Raw genomic sequence first — 14,246 nt, 5'->3', positions numbered from 1 at the left:
GCGAGATTTCCCAAAGCATTCTGTCAGCCCAGTGGTTAAGACCCTTCTGTGTTTAAGGGTTCGAGCTGTCATCTCTTTATGACAGAATGAATTTTAAGGTACAATAAAGTTATGTGACTATCAGTAGTTTGAAGCAGCTGGGGTTGAGGCTCCTGAATCTGTATTAAATGTGTATTAGGGATTTTACTTTCTACTAGGCTTAATCCAGTCCCATTAAGGAATTATCCCTATCTAAACATGCCCTAGAAAACTATCCAAAAAAGGATCATGCAGTTCTGAAAGACCAAATCATAGTCCTTCAGCACATCAGGTGTGCACCCTGAACAGAGCTTCTGATTTAGTTGCCTCTGAAATGAATCTAATTCACACACAGCAGACCTACCCTGCGACCAAACCCACTTGCAAGGGGAGACTTACTTCCCAACTGTGCTATTCCAAACAGAAATGCTAAGGCAGCCAAAAGCAGCTGAAGTTGTTAACATCAATACCAAGACTTACTCGACTTATCTGACTGTTTCTTTCACTTGATTTATATTAGTCTTTGTCCTTGGGGAGAAACTGTATTTCATTTATTAGAAAAACAAAACGAAAGCAGTCTAAGAACTAGAGACTGACAGGAATGGGAATGACTAACAATCAAGATTCCACTCTGTAAACAACCGGATTCTTAAAACAGGCACAATGTACTAAACAACAATAAGTCTGATTGTCTGTGTACCTGTGTATTCAATAAGCACAGTCCAAGGCACCAGAAAAAGCCCTCCTATAAGTCTGGGCATGTACAATGGAACACAACATTTCCCCTGTGTGAACAGATGCATTTTCCTTACCAGTAACAGATTGAACCATTCCTCAGCACGTGAAGTTACCGCAATCCAGTTACTGTTCAGCAGGCTGAGTTTATCCTCCACCAGGCTTTCCTTTCCTTTCATCACTGTCTTCAAATTCTCTCCTAAATCACTGATGCTCTTAAGCTGGACTTGCCGTTTCTCAATCTCCTTCCGTGTTGCCTACATGAGCAGAATAGGAAATAAAAGTTCTGGAAATTAAAAATTATCCGCACTAAGGACATGAAAAATAAAACAGGCAGCAAGTACATACTAAAACACACAGTCTTGCTTCCTATAGGACGAAAGAAAATGATTCTGTGAAGAGCAGTAAGTACAAAGCAAATTGTTTCTCTTGAGCTCCAATAAAACTGCAAATGTTCTTCACATTCTCATGATCTTTTTTTATTAATAATTTAATTTTAAAAAGTGTGAATTATCTCTTATTTCAGTGTTAAAAATATAGTTTTAATACTTAATTATTGAAAATTAATACAATTTTTATAATATTTATATAGAAATGGTTAAAGTTATTTCTCAAATAGTAAAGTTGCATAGTTATTAAATACCAAATAAAGCTTACATAATAAATGAGACAATAATACAGCATCATGATGACATCTCAAAGACTTAAAAAACTCCATTGAAAGTGGTCTATTGAAATATTTCGTTATTTTAATATTTTTCAATGCAATCTTTTTCAGAAGAAAATACGTTCTTTTCTCCTGTTAAATTTCTTTCCTAATTGTAGAAATGCGTATTTTCATTACATTCACTTAGGATTTCAGTCTGCAAACTAAAATACTAAAGTAAGCTATTGTCTATAGCATTTCTCAGTTTGAATGACTAAAATACATATGCAGTGCTATAAAATCAGATTTCCAGCATCTCTTCCCACTATTATCTTAACTTATAGATCTAACTGATATGTAAGGTTACATAATTTACTTGTTATTCATGCCTCAATATTTGTTGTAACATGCAAGAAGTTTAACAAAAGGAGCAAATCCCCACGTACTTAGACATGTAAAAAAAGCAGAAGCTGAATACTAAATACTGAGAAGATACAGTGCAAAGTACAGCAGTCTTGCTGAATACTCAAGGAGAGGCATGAATTCCTTACACCTAATTTCACATATAACCAGTTTTACAGAGAAATTTATCTGAGATCTTTGGCACCTGATAGCAATGACCCAGGCATATAAGACCTCTGCTTATAAAATAAAGCTACAGCTAGAAATGAAGTATTCCAGAATGAACATAAACGAAAGTTAGGAGAAAGGTAAGAAGCACCAGTCTCCAGAGACACTGATTTCTCACAGAAACTTGAATACAATAAAAAAACCCACCACTTCTAAACAAACAATTCTTCCATTTCAGGATCAATGCTGTTACTGCAGTAGAACTCCATCTTTATCACCTCCACATTATCACTTCTCTCACGGCCACACATCAGTATAATTTTGTTGGAAGTGTATTGTTAGTGAAAGTCGAATTTTCTTTTTATGATAAAGACAGTATAGAAATTATTCCTTTTGGTAGGATACAATCTTAAGAGTACCTTCAACTTATTTGGTGTATGTCATGCTCAAAGCAGCAGCTCATTTTCTGTGCTTACTAGAATTCATAATCTAAATATGTTGTTATTTCACCGAAAAGGTCTTAAACTTGTATTTTATCTAAGTATGAGAAATTTTCTGCATTCTATCAATTTTCCCAAATACAGAGGAAATGTAATTGAGCCAAGACATGATTAATGAAAATTTTTAACTATATACTACATAATTACAGAATTTGAAAGGGGGAGTTTCAAATTTCAGCAGGTTTTTGTTAGGTCAAAGAAAAACATGCTCTCTCTAGTACTATTTCATCTGTTTCACAGCAGGTGCAGAATATCATCATAAAAAAAGAATAACACAAGGAATATAATTTACCTCCAACTCAGGATAGAAAACTTTGATTAGCTTTATTACTTTTTCTAAACAATTTACTTCCGTTTGGAAAAGAAACTTGGAAGCATATTTACTATGGGTTGTGGTTTCCTTTGTATTTTACATGTTATGAAAATGCAAACCAATCTTGAGCTATATAAATAGATGTTAATTCCTACTAGTAAACAGATGGTTTGAGTAATTAAATGTCTATTAAATAAAAAGACTACCCAAAAACCAGAGGTACTTACCCTATGTGTAAAAAAAAAGTGTAACAGTGCTTTGACTGATCCCAGGAGTTATGTCTATCAAAGTAAAGAAATAATGCAAACCAAAGACAAGGTGCACCTCTGGGCAATATGAATTTTAACACTCCCGTGTAATTGCAAGTAAGGGATATGAGCTAAGTAAATCACACTTCCCCTCGGTGTCTCAAAAATCATTGTGGCCTTCAATACAACATCAAAGGGGAAAAGCCATCTTCCTCAATACTTCAGATCTCAGTTATTAAAAGTTTGAGTGGGGTTCACAGTTCTTTCGGTTTACTAAAAAATACTTGCAAGGGCTTTTGTTACAACTGTTTGGGTTTTCTTACCTGACGTTTTTGGTTTACTGTGATGGTTTTATACCACCCTTCCATCACAAGATACTAACTAAAAATTAATTATATTTGAAAATAGAAGCTACATAGAAATGGCTTTTTTGGAGGGTGTGGTGCAGAGGGCTTCTGAGCTATAATTTATAGTGATAAAACTACCATGCATGAAGTTGAACTGTTGATGTTTTTTTCAAACAAACCAGAATTGTAAGTAAATGCAGAAGATAATATTTTAATCACGCTGGTCATTATTGTATGTAGATTAAAAAATTCAAAAATAATGAATGAGTGAAGAAAAGTTCTGTGTGCCTCTACACTGCTTATGTAATCCACTGCTCTGGATTACTTGTAAGTAAACTTTACAATGTGAGTCTTTCTAAAAGAAATTAGGTGGCTCAGCTCTCATAGGTGGGATGACAGAATTAATCAGAAGCTGACATTATGGTCCTCTCAGTGGTTGATAATACATATTTATTTGTTTATTCTCAGCACATCTTTTATTTTCATTGCATTTTGGCCAGTGACTATAAATCAGCTGACACGATTTTTAGTTTGTCTTCTTTTATGGAATTTACTCACAGGAAATATGTTGCTAAATGTAATTCTAAGTAGTTCAAGTCAACTTTTTACTCACTGGCATTATGCACCATATTAAAAAATCAGATTAAAGCATTGGCAGATTCATACTGCTGATAGTAGGGAGTGATACAGAATTTTCCTGGTAATACCATCTGCCATTTCCTTTTTAAGAACACGGTTTCCTGGCAATCTAATTCTTATCAGTCCGGTTCCTGATTAAAAGACAAATAAACCCTGCAGTAGTTAATGTCTTCAGTGATAAGTATGTTCACTAAATCAGACTTCTAATTATAAGCGGATTTCTAATATACAATGTTTAATGACTATCTTTCCACCCACATGTCATTTTTCTTATCTATTATAACAGAACTGAATTCAAATGGAAAGATTTAGCTTGTCTCTACAGAGCAGAAAGGCAGGATTTACAGTCTTCAGTATATTGCCCATCTCATTTCACATAACTCAGACATGCTTTTTGTTCTATCCTTAGAAAAATTCAAGACAGGAACAAATAAGTGACACACTTCCCTTGATGTCCAGATTAATGCTATGTTTCATTAACATAATTTCTTACTTAAGATGGACATTTCTTTTTATTTCTAGGTGTTTATACCCTGAAGACAATGTTCACATGTATGATTTTTTTTTTTTTATTCTAAACCATAATTATCTTTGGAACCATGTGTGCTCTTTTCTCCTTTGAGAAGTCTTGGGTGCTGAAAATGAATTAAAAATAAGTGCACTAATACATCTAATGCTTCCTCATGCTGTAAAGAAAAAAATCTTATGAGCTCTCTGCTTAGATATATTGACAGCAGCACACATCCAATTTTCAGTTCATTCACACTCTTGAATTCTCATCTCTCCCTCTCCATTTTCCAACTCAGTTTTTCTGCAGACTTTTCTCACAACGGGAATCTGTTGGGCTTAATTCATCTCCCAGTGCGTTTCATTAGACTGGTTACTGTCTTTGGCAGCCCACTTACCCGGAAAGTCCAAAGCCCAAAGCTGTGACATCAATCAGATACTGTGAGGATCTGGTTCTGGGGACTAAATTATTGATGTATGATTTTGTGTGATGCCTCAATGAAATCCACATAGGATTACCAGCATCGTACTTACTTATGACGTCCTCATGAGAATTTTAAAGTGTCCAGGATAAAATGCAGCACTTTCTGCCTCCTAGTGGGAGTAGATTCTTTAGGAAAAAGTGTATTCCTCATGATTTCTGTAGATATTTACATTTTGAAGGCTAGGATTTGCCACCTATACTGTTGGATTGCTCAAAATTAAAAGTGTGCTTATATATATGTGAATCTTGGTACCATTTCCTAAAAAAAAAGAATAATGGAATACTGAAGGCCACTCATTACATACATACTTCAGCATGAGGCAGCGGCTCTCATTCAAAATTGTTTGTTTATGAACTGACTGAAGGTGAAGAGCTGATGTCCGGTATGAAACTGGACTGCCGTGAAGGCTTTGGGTAGGATTTGAAGCCAAAATACCCTTTTTACCAGTTTTTCCTGCAAAACTTTATGTATCAATTCCTTGTGAGAATTCACAAAACTCAATGGCATTCTGTAAGATTAGGAGGAGAAGTGGTTCCTGTTTGATATATTTTTTTCATGTTAATATTTCTTATTTTAATTAGCTCTTGTTACCTTTTTGATTGTCTTTAGATAAAAATGTGTTGTACTTGTTGTTGTAAGCTTAAGACACAATAAAGACTTCCCACTGTGTAACTGCACTGATCATCAGGCTTTAGGTTTCTAATTATGCAACTTCTGAGGCATTAAGTTTCATATCTAACAATTAAATTATATTAAGGACAAATCTTTCTTTTTAAACTACTGTGAAGCTATATACATCTGGATCAGCTTTCCTGAATGTGCATACAGGAACATGCTGCGTGTATCTGTTTCAGTAGAACTGTACAGCATAGTTTAACAGCAGCAAAAATTATTTTTATTTTATTGACTGGGTAAATGTCCTGAACACCTAGTAGGGTACTTTGGGGACATTAAAGCAATATGATTTTCTAACCCATCTCTTAAAAATCTGACACTTGTGCCTTGTTATGGCTGTTAAGAGTGTCTGGAAAGCTGCACAGCCAAAAAGGACCTGGGGATGCTGTTTGAGAACTGGCTCAACATGAGCCAGCGTGTGCCCAGGTGGCCAACGGTATCAACCATAATGTGGCCAGCAGGACCAGGGAAGTGATCTTCCCCCTGTACTCGGCACTGGTGAGGCTGCACCTCAAATCCTGTGTTCAGTTTTGGGCCCCTTACTACATGAAAGACATTGAGGTGATGGAGAGAGAGGGCAGTGTAGCTGGTGAAGGGTCTGCAGAGTAAATCATATGAGGAGTGACTGACGGAGCTGAGGTTGTTTAGATCCCTAAAAAAGGAGGCTCAGGGGGGACCTAATTGCTCTCTATGACTACTTGAAAGGAGGTTGTAGAGAGGTGGGAGTCAGACTCTTTTCCCAGGCAATGAGTGACAGGACGAGATGAAACAGCCTCAAGCTGTACCAGAGTAGGTTCAGGCTGAACATTAGGAAGAATTTCTTCATTGAAAGGGTAGCTACGCATTGGAATGGGATGCCCAGGGAAGTGGTGGAGTCACCATCCCTGGAAGTGTTTAATAAACAACTTGACATGGCACTTGGTGCTGTGGTTTAGTTGTAGTGATGGTGTTTGGCCAAAGGCTGGACTCAATGATTTCAGGGGTCTTTTCCAGACTTAATGATTCTGTGATTGTAAGATCACAATATCAATCAAAAGTGTTCAGAAGAACTGCAAAACCTTTACTGTAGGAAAAGCTGCAAGTGAAAATGAGAAAACATCAGGCAACAGGAGGAGAGAACAATGGGGTTTCTAGGGATTTAGGTTTTGATTTGAAAGTAAAAGTAGCAGTAGTCAAAGCAGTAATTGTAAGTTAATAGGAGCAAAATTTGATATTTTTGGATATCACTTTTAAAATACTGTCTTTCTTAGAGACTGATGACCAAAATAACCTCCAATTCCAAACCTCACAGAAGACTTGTAGACTGCCTTTTTCTAATTGTTGTTATTGTTATTATTCTACTGTTGTTGTTAGTTTGTAAATCATCAGTGCCTTTTAAGGCTAAAAACACTTTTTCAAGCCTAGAAGCTTGAAAGGGGCAGTTAGAGTCTGAAAAACAAACAAACAAACAAACAAACAAACAAAAAACCTCCCAAAGAAATCCAAATCACAAACCACATTTTATTCAAGTGCTTTTAATCTGCACTGTCTTTCAAAAAAATAGTAAGGTTGCATGTGTATTATTCATGACTATTTCTAAAATGCCTAGTGAAACTAGTAAAATGTTCAAAGGATTCTTATTATTAAACAAAGCACAAGGGGCAATTTTTTTGGCACAAAACCCCAATACTGTTTAAGGGGATTTTGGTTGTTCTTTTTGAAATTATATAGGAACATTTGTTCAAAATGCTGCTGGCTGCAAACAATTATTTAAAATTTTGAAGCCTTGGAACATGCTGAGCATAGTTTCCTCTAAAATGCAGATTTTGGTATGTGTGAACAAAGATGATTTGTTTTGTTTATGTTCTCAGATTGGATTTTTATTACATCAACAGAAAATAAAACAGATCAGATAGTATTGAGTCTTAACATCACACAGAGATACTCTGTTTTATATAGAACTCTCACATTCCTCAGTGTTTCTGTAAGACGTTTATCTAAACTGTGATTTTGAAGAAAGTTTTGAGTTAGACTTTGAGTTTTAACCTAAAATATGAGTTTGAGGTGAAGTCTCATGGAAGTAGGACGCTCCCAGAATGAAAACAAATGAGCTACAAATCTAAAAGAGTAAGAAAACAAATATCCTGGCTGCTATCTGAAAATGTGAAATATATAATGTTCTGGCATCCTTAATCTTTCATCTACCATTTAATACTTTTCTAATTATGAGAAGAATGGGGTAAGAAAGGGATCTCTATTTATATTGATACTGGGTGAGCAATTTATAGTACTCTAAAAAATTAAATTCCAATTTAAAATTCATCTCAGTAAAGACTACTGCAATATGAAGATGAATTGTGCCATTGATATCTGCAAAGACAAGATAGTTTAAAGTTTTCTGAGCACTAATACTAGGATGAGATAGTGCCACAACACTTACAAAGTTCCACTAATTAAAATGCCAGAATTTTAAATTATTTTTCTTTATCAAGAAAGAAATCTATCTTTCTGTAATATGCAGATGTGTGTGTTACATTGTTACCTTGCCCCAGGCAATTTCAGCATCCAAATTGCTCGGCATCCCCTGCGCAGCCGATCTCTTTGTCAATTCTGCGTCTGTGGCTGCGAGCCATTCTGTCAGAGAATTAATTTCTTTTCGTAGTTTCCGGGACAATTTCAAGCATTTCTCCAACTCTTGCTTTTTTTCTGTCACCTGCAGAAAGAAAACTTGTGGTTATTAACCCTCCAGTGAAAGAGGCTTAATGATTTTTATACATCATTTTCTATACGTATGCCGCTTTTCTATAAAAACCAAACTTGCAATTTGACAAGTGAAGATGCACTTATAATACAGTTGGGTCTTGCCTTAGTTCTCTCAATATCAGTAGTATTGCTGCTGGAATGTAAAACATCTACAATAAAATTATGTGCATAAATACCCATGGAGTTTGAACTAGCAGCAGACCTCTGCAAACCTCCTCCTCTGTTTTGATGTCATGCAGAGCAAATTAATTTGGGATAACTGAACTATCAGGTTTTCCTTAAAACACAAAATAGATGTCAAAACCTTTCAGAGTATATTTTAATATAGGTGGTGATATAGGGACAGGGATTCCTCAAGGTGTTTTTCTACGTAGCATACCTACAAAGAAAGGAAAAATACCAGTCAAAGAAACCCTCAAATCTGACACAGAATAGTGTCAAATAGTGTCAAACTAAGGCAGCACAGTTAACTTTAAGTTTTTCATTTTCTGAATGTTTTGTATGTGAAGTACTATGACCAACTCCTGCTTTATTTGTAAAGTTCTTTTAAGCATGTTATATGGCACCTAGAAGGAAGGCTGAGTATTTATGTTGTCTTGATTGTCTTATATTGAATTTTGGTGTGACCTGGAAGAATAGGGAAAATACAATCTTTCCTTCAAGCCCCTAAGAATCTTCAGGGAGAGAGAGAAAAAGTTCCACATAATTAGTAGAAAAGGCAGAAGAGTAAATAAAGAGATCTCTGATGGGAAACTACACCATAATAGACATTAGGCAACTAGTAGTCAGAAAATACAAATTAATAAATCATGTTGTCATGAAGTTTAGAAAAGCCCAATCGGAGTAAGAGGATTAAAAGTGTCCCATAGATCACTAGCATTTTAAAGAAATTACTAATTCCCTTGCATGTCAATTAGCAATCAAGTAAGACTGTAGCCACTGATTTGTATTTCAGTATTTTTAAATAGGAAAATAAAAATCCACAGTGCTTTTAGGTATTCAAAACTGGTTTCAGTACCTACTAAAGCTATTTTGGACTTTGTCACTGAGAACAAGTAGTGGTACAATGATCACATTGATTCCTAGCTCGACTGCCAAGGAGAATTTGAGGTTTTAAAATGTAATAGGATGTTACAAGGTTAGGTACATGGCTTTTGCTATCCCTGAGTAAAGAGATGAGATTTGCCCAGGGAATAAGCCATAAAGTGTTCCTTATAATTTATTATCCCACTGTAGAGGCTTACTACTAAAATCTCAGAACATTTCTTCTTCACTGAATAGTGCTTTCTTGCATGCCAAATTTATTAAATGAGACCACAGAACTTACAGTCAGGCAAAGAGGTAAATCCCTGGGAAAGACCATAAAACTCAGCTTTCTAGAGCCATGAATGCACATGTTTTTCACCTCTTCTTCTGAAGAGTCATAATAGTAATTTTAAATATCTATTTGCAGGTACTTAGCAGCAATACAATGCAAAGTGCATTAAGGGTAACTGCCTGTCTAAGAATTCTAAACACATGGTATATTATAGAATGCAGTTACTGATACATGTCAAACAGAGAGAGAATATTTGTGTTGCTATATATATCTAAATTCTCTACATTTATTACATAAACAATACTACAATATTTCCATATATATTGCATATATCCAGAGGTTACTGATCAATCAGTTTGTTAGTACTTCAAATGTAAAGATGTATTTTCTAAATAAAAATAGGAAACAGTGCCCTCTAAAGGCTTTCTGAGTCATAAAATGTTATTAAGAGGTACTTTTATATAAGAGGGGACCTCTTGAAGCAGTAGTTATGAAATCACAGAAGTGAGTCTGTGCTTGAAGAGGTGTTTTCCCCTCAGACATACATTTCAGTCCTGGATTTACTATTAGTTATAACTATTATTAGTTTTCTTTTATAAAAACTTTTTCTCAATGCAATCAATTAAAGCTGATAATGGCTAACCAATTCTTTTATTTCTTTATCTCTGGGTTTCTGTGACTTTCTCTAAAACTGTTAATTACCATCTTATGTAAAAGTAAATGTGGGAAATTACACCTAGGACAACAGAGCTAAACACAGCACTGCAGATTTTTGAGACAAATTAATTTGCAATCTGGCTCGCTTCAGATCACTAATGGTTCCCTAATGGCACATTTTTATCCCTTCATTACTTAAGAGAGGTTTCCTATAACAACGGCACCTGTTTGCTATTAAGTTAAACATAATGTTGGAATAAATGCCACAATTCTTTCTAAAACAATGGAGAACCCAAACATATTATCCAACCCCAAATGACACCTATCCACACCTAATGAAGGACACTTTCCACTTTTCCTGACACTCAAAAGTTTGATGTCTCTTACTCCCTTTATCTTCTAGCAAGAGAGAACTGTTTTAATTCAGATCCCCATATAAAAATTATCTCTGTCAAAAGTAACATAACTCTTATTGCTTTATCAGACTGCAGTCAGCAGGACTTGATTCTCATTATCTGTTTAAACCACGTACTGATTCTCAGTATTACTATGGGCTCATTTTCCTAGCCATTAATAATATATGATTTAAATAATGTAGAATCTAAAAAACTTAAGAATTTGCCTCCTGGCCAGTTTTGTATATTTGGGTATATAAATTTTAGAAATAAACAGATAGGTATATCTGTCATTCACATTCTTTAGTCATCTAGCCACGCCACCAAATTTACTCTAATCCTACAGTTTTTAGAAGTTCTGTGAATAGTTCTAATGAGGGCAAGAGGAAGAAACAGAGTAATGAAGGATAATTGTTAACTGAATTATTTAAATGAAATCTTCTTTAGGACAATGCCACAACTCCTCTTCAGAGCTCCAAGGTCCTTGTAAGTGCATTGTACTTCGCTCCACTGTTAATGCAGACCCAGAATAAAAAGCCTTTATGGACTGACATATGGTTTCTTTTTTTTTTTTTTTCCAGCCATCTTCCTGTTAATATTGGTTAGCAGCCCATTCCTCCTACTCCCTGCTTAGTCGACTTTCAGGGAAAATTGAATAAACAAAATATTTTCCCATTGGGGAGTGGCTTACATATTAAGACACAGTGAAAATGCAAGTCAGGGTTGTTCTTGACATTTAAATCAGGGAATAGTTACAACAAAAGCTGACCACATGCATGTCACAACTGCAGAAGCCACAAAGCACAGTGGTACACAGATGCCTCCTGAGAAAAGCTGCAGCGGCAACAACTTTTTGGTCAACAGATTTTTGAACAGCAAGATATTGACATAATATAGTTTAAGATCTGTACAGTCAGAGGTGGAAGGAAATGAAAAGGCAGAATTCTCTCTTTAATGAAGTAGTTCTTTAAGCAAAACAATCTAAGTATTTTTCTGACCAGAAGTGTTTTGAAACAAGTGATTGTTTCAGCATTAAAATGAAAAAACACCCCCCATCTGACCTCTAAAAACCAATGAACTAGTAAAAAAAAAATTATTAAGAAAGTATAATTTGAAATTGTAATAAAAGAATTTTATCTTTTCCTAGATGGTTGGGTTTTTTTTCTCAGAGCAACTGAATAGCCATGCTGAGGGTTGACTCCATTTTTTCTGTCTCACTGTTTAGAAAATGGGAGAGCCACGAAAGGAACCAATAAAAAAACCTCCAACATTTACTTACCCTACCAAGATTATCCCTCACTTCGCCAGTTAAAAAGAACACATAGTTTTGCATTAAAAACACAGAGCTTACCTTTGCACCCAACTCATTATATTGCAACTTCAAAGCTGTAAGCCTTTCATCCAGTTCCTTGGGGTTCTCCGTCTGCTGCTTCTGAACAATCTGCCTCCCAGTTTTTATTACTGTTTCCACTTCAGACTTCACCTCACTCAGGTTTTTATATAATTTCTAATCAAACAGAAATATAAAAATGAAACACCACCATTAAAATATGAAAACTAGAAAAGCCATTGAAGGTATTACAAAGGCACACTTTGCATTATTTGCTGTATAAAAGCACCATCATTGGACCAGCACCTTCCACTCCCACTTCAAAGGTAAAGGAGTTGGCCTGATGATAGAGAAAACTCACCCTGAGTGTGAGTGTGTATTAAAAAACTTTATAGGAAAAATTAATTAATTTCTAAACCAGAATTCATATTAAGAGATCCAGAATAGCCCATCTTTACTAAGAGTAACCTCAAATTAGGCCACTAATTAGATGTACGAAAGTATATACCATTACTAATTGTTTTAAGATATGACAAAGGTTGTTTTCAAACTGATTTAGATAGTGCAGTATTTAAAACAACAACAGATGTATTCTGTCAACTCATACAAATTGTTGGACATATTTGAACTACAAATAGCCACAATTTTAAAATCTGACAGTTTTTCATATTACTAAATCAAGAGACTGGAAGGATAGAGGATTACTCCTACATTTACTAAGTGTTATACTGTTAAAAAATTAATGAACTGAAAAAAAACTAAATAAAAAAGTAACATAATGAGGTTACTGTAAAATATACAATTCATTGCATTTTCCTCCACTATTTCAATTAAAAAGCAAAAATTAAGGGGAAAACAGATGTTCAGTAGGTGATGGCATGCAAGCAATCTGTAAACACAATACATTTTCCTAACATTTCAACTGAGTGATAATAAGAACAACAAAAGGGTTCTTTCTTTCCATATGCAGAAATTTGGTATCTTTATCTAAATATATGACTTGGTAACTTAAGTCATTTAACAGCCTCATAAAAGGCCAATTAACAGTCACGTAAATAATGCAGAAATTAAATTTATTTTTCTTTTTAGTCTAAGAATAAATTCTGCCACAGCTTGGAAACACCACTAAAGTTCACAATGAAAAAAGACTCCACAGAGATACACAGTGTCCATTACCACACAGATATGTGAAGAATTGCAAATATGAAGCTGTTGAGAAGTTTTATTTTTGAGATGTTTAGCTTAAGTCTGTGTTCCAGCATTTTGCAATCGGGTGTTAGAAAGTAAACTTACTGTCCTGTGTACTTAGACAAAACTGCAAAATAAATGACACTGTACTTTTTTAATCATTATTTTTTCTAGCTTTTCTTTAAATAGCAATATCTCCCACTATGCAAAATCTGTATCTAGCATGTCTGGGCAGTAAAGACAAGACTTTTTTTCCAGCAGATCTGAGAAAAACAGCCATTTCCTCCATAATCTAAAGTTAACTACCAAGACAATTCTTAACACGGTTAGCATTTTATTTACTTAAAGGTAGTATGTATATAGTCCAACTGCCTTGTAGGTGCTTAATATGATAAATATATTTTTCATCACTGAAAACCTGTCAGAAAATTAGGAATATGTTGTATGACCCACATTGTCTAACTTCTGATGACATATTATGTACAACTAGATTTTTAAAATAGAAACATGAGAATCTTTGCAGATAAAGATGCTCTAAAATCACTGCAAGTCTTCCACGAAATATGTCAGGGCTGCAAAAGCCAGCTGCTGAGTGAAGACTCTTTAATTCAGTACAGAGCTTCTAATTACCATGTCATTCTAATAAGAATGTGAATTTAAGAGCAATTGCATTTAGGAAAAACCCAAGATGTAAAGAAATAACATTGACTCATCCCATGCTTATTTTTTTAATTTAAGTTCTTTCTTACATTTACATCTGAAAGAGGTTGAGAGGGGAAAAAAAATTCTTCAGGCACACCATTGCCCCAAGAAAAAACAAACCCAAAAACCAGCAAACAACCCCCCCCACACCCCTCCTAGCTTAAAGAAAAAAAAACCCAGCTGATTTTTGCTGCTAAAATATCTATTTTATTATCATCAAGCACATAGTGC

At 34.8% G+C, this 14,246-nt stretch overlaps 1 protein-coding gene across 11 annotated transcripts in view; it reads right to left on the bottom strand.

The window, feature by feature from the left end:
- The window catches only part of DMD (dystrophin), a 799,860-nt gene that overhangs the window by 610,810 nt on the left and 174,804 nt on the right, over positions 1 to 14,246 (bottom strand). For all 11 annotated transcript variants that reach the window (XM_017833948.1, XM_017833947.1, XM_017833942.1 and 8 more), the window contains 3 exons: positions 12,147 to 12,302; positions 8,205 to 8,375; positions 831 to 1,010 (listed from right to left, as the gene is read on the bottom strand). In XM_017833948.1, coding sequence (XP_017689437.1) covers positions 831 to 1,010; positions 8,205 to 8,375; positions 12,147 to 12,302 — 507 coding nt within the window. The remainder of the gene's footprint in view (positions 1 to 830; positions 1,011 to 8,204; positions 8,376 to 12,146; positions 12,303 to 14,246) is intronic.

The sequence above is a fragment of the Lepidothrix coronata genome, unplaced genomic scaffold (assembly GCF_001604755.1).
Source record: "Lepidothrix coronata isolate B3197 unplaced genomic scaffold, Lepidothrix_coronata-1.0 Scaffold225, whole genome shotgun sequence".
Taxonomy (NCBI): domain Eukaryota; kingdom Metazoa; phylum Chordata; class Aves; order Passeriformes; family Pipridae; genus Lepidothrix; species Lepidothrix coronata.
This window is presented reverse-complemented; position numbering and strand designations above follow the sequence as displayed.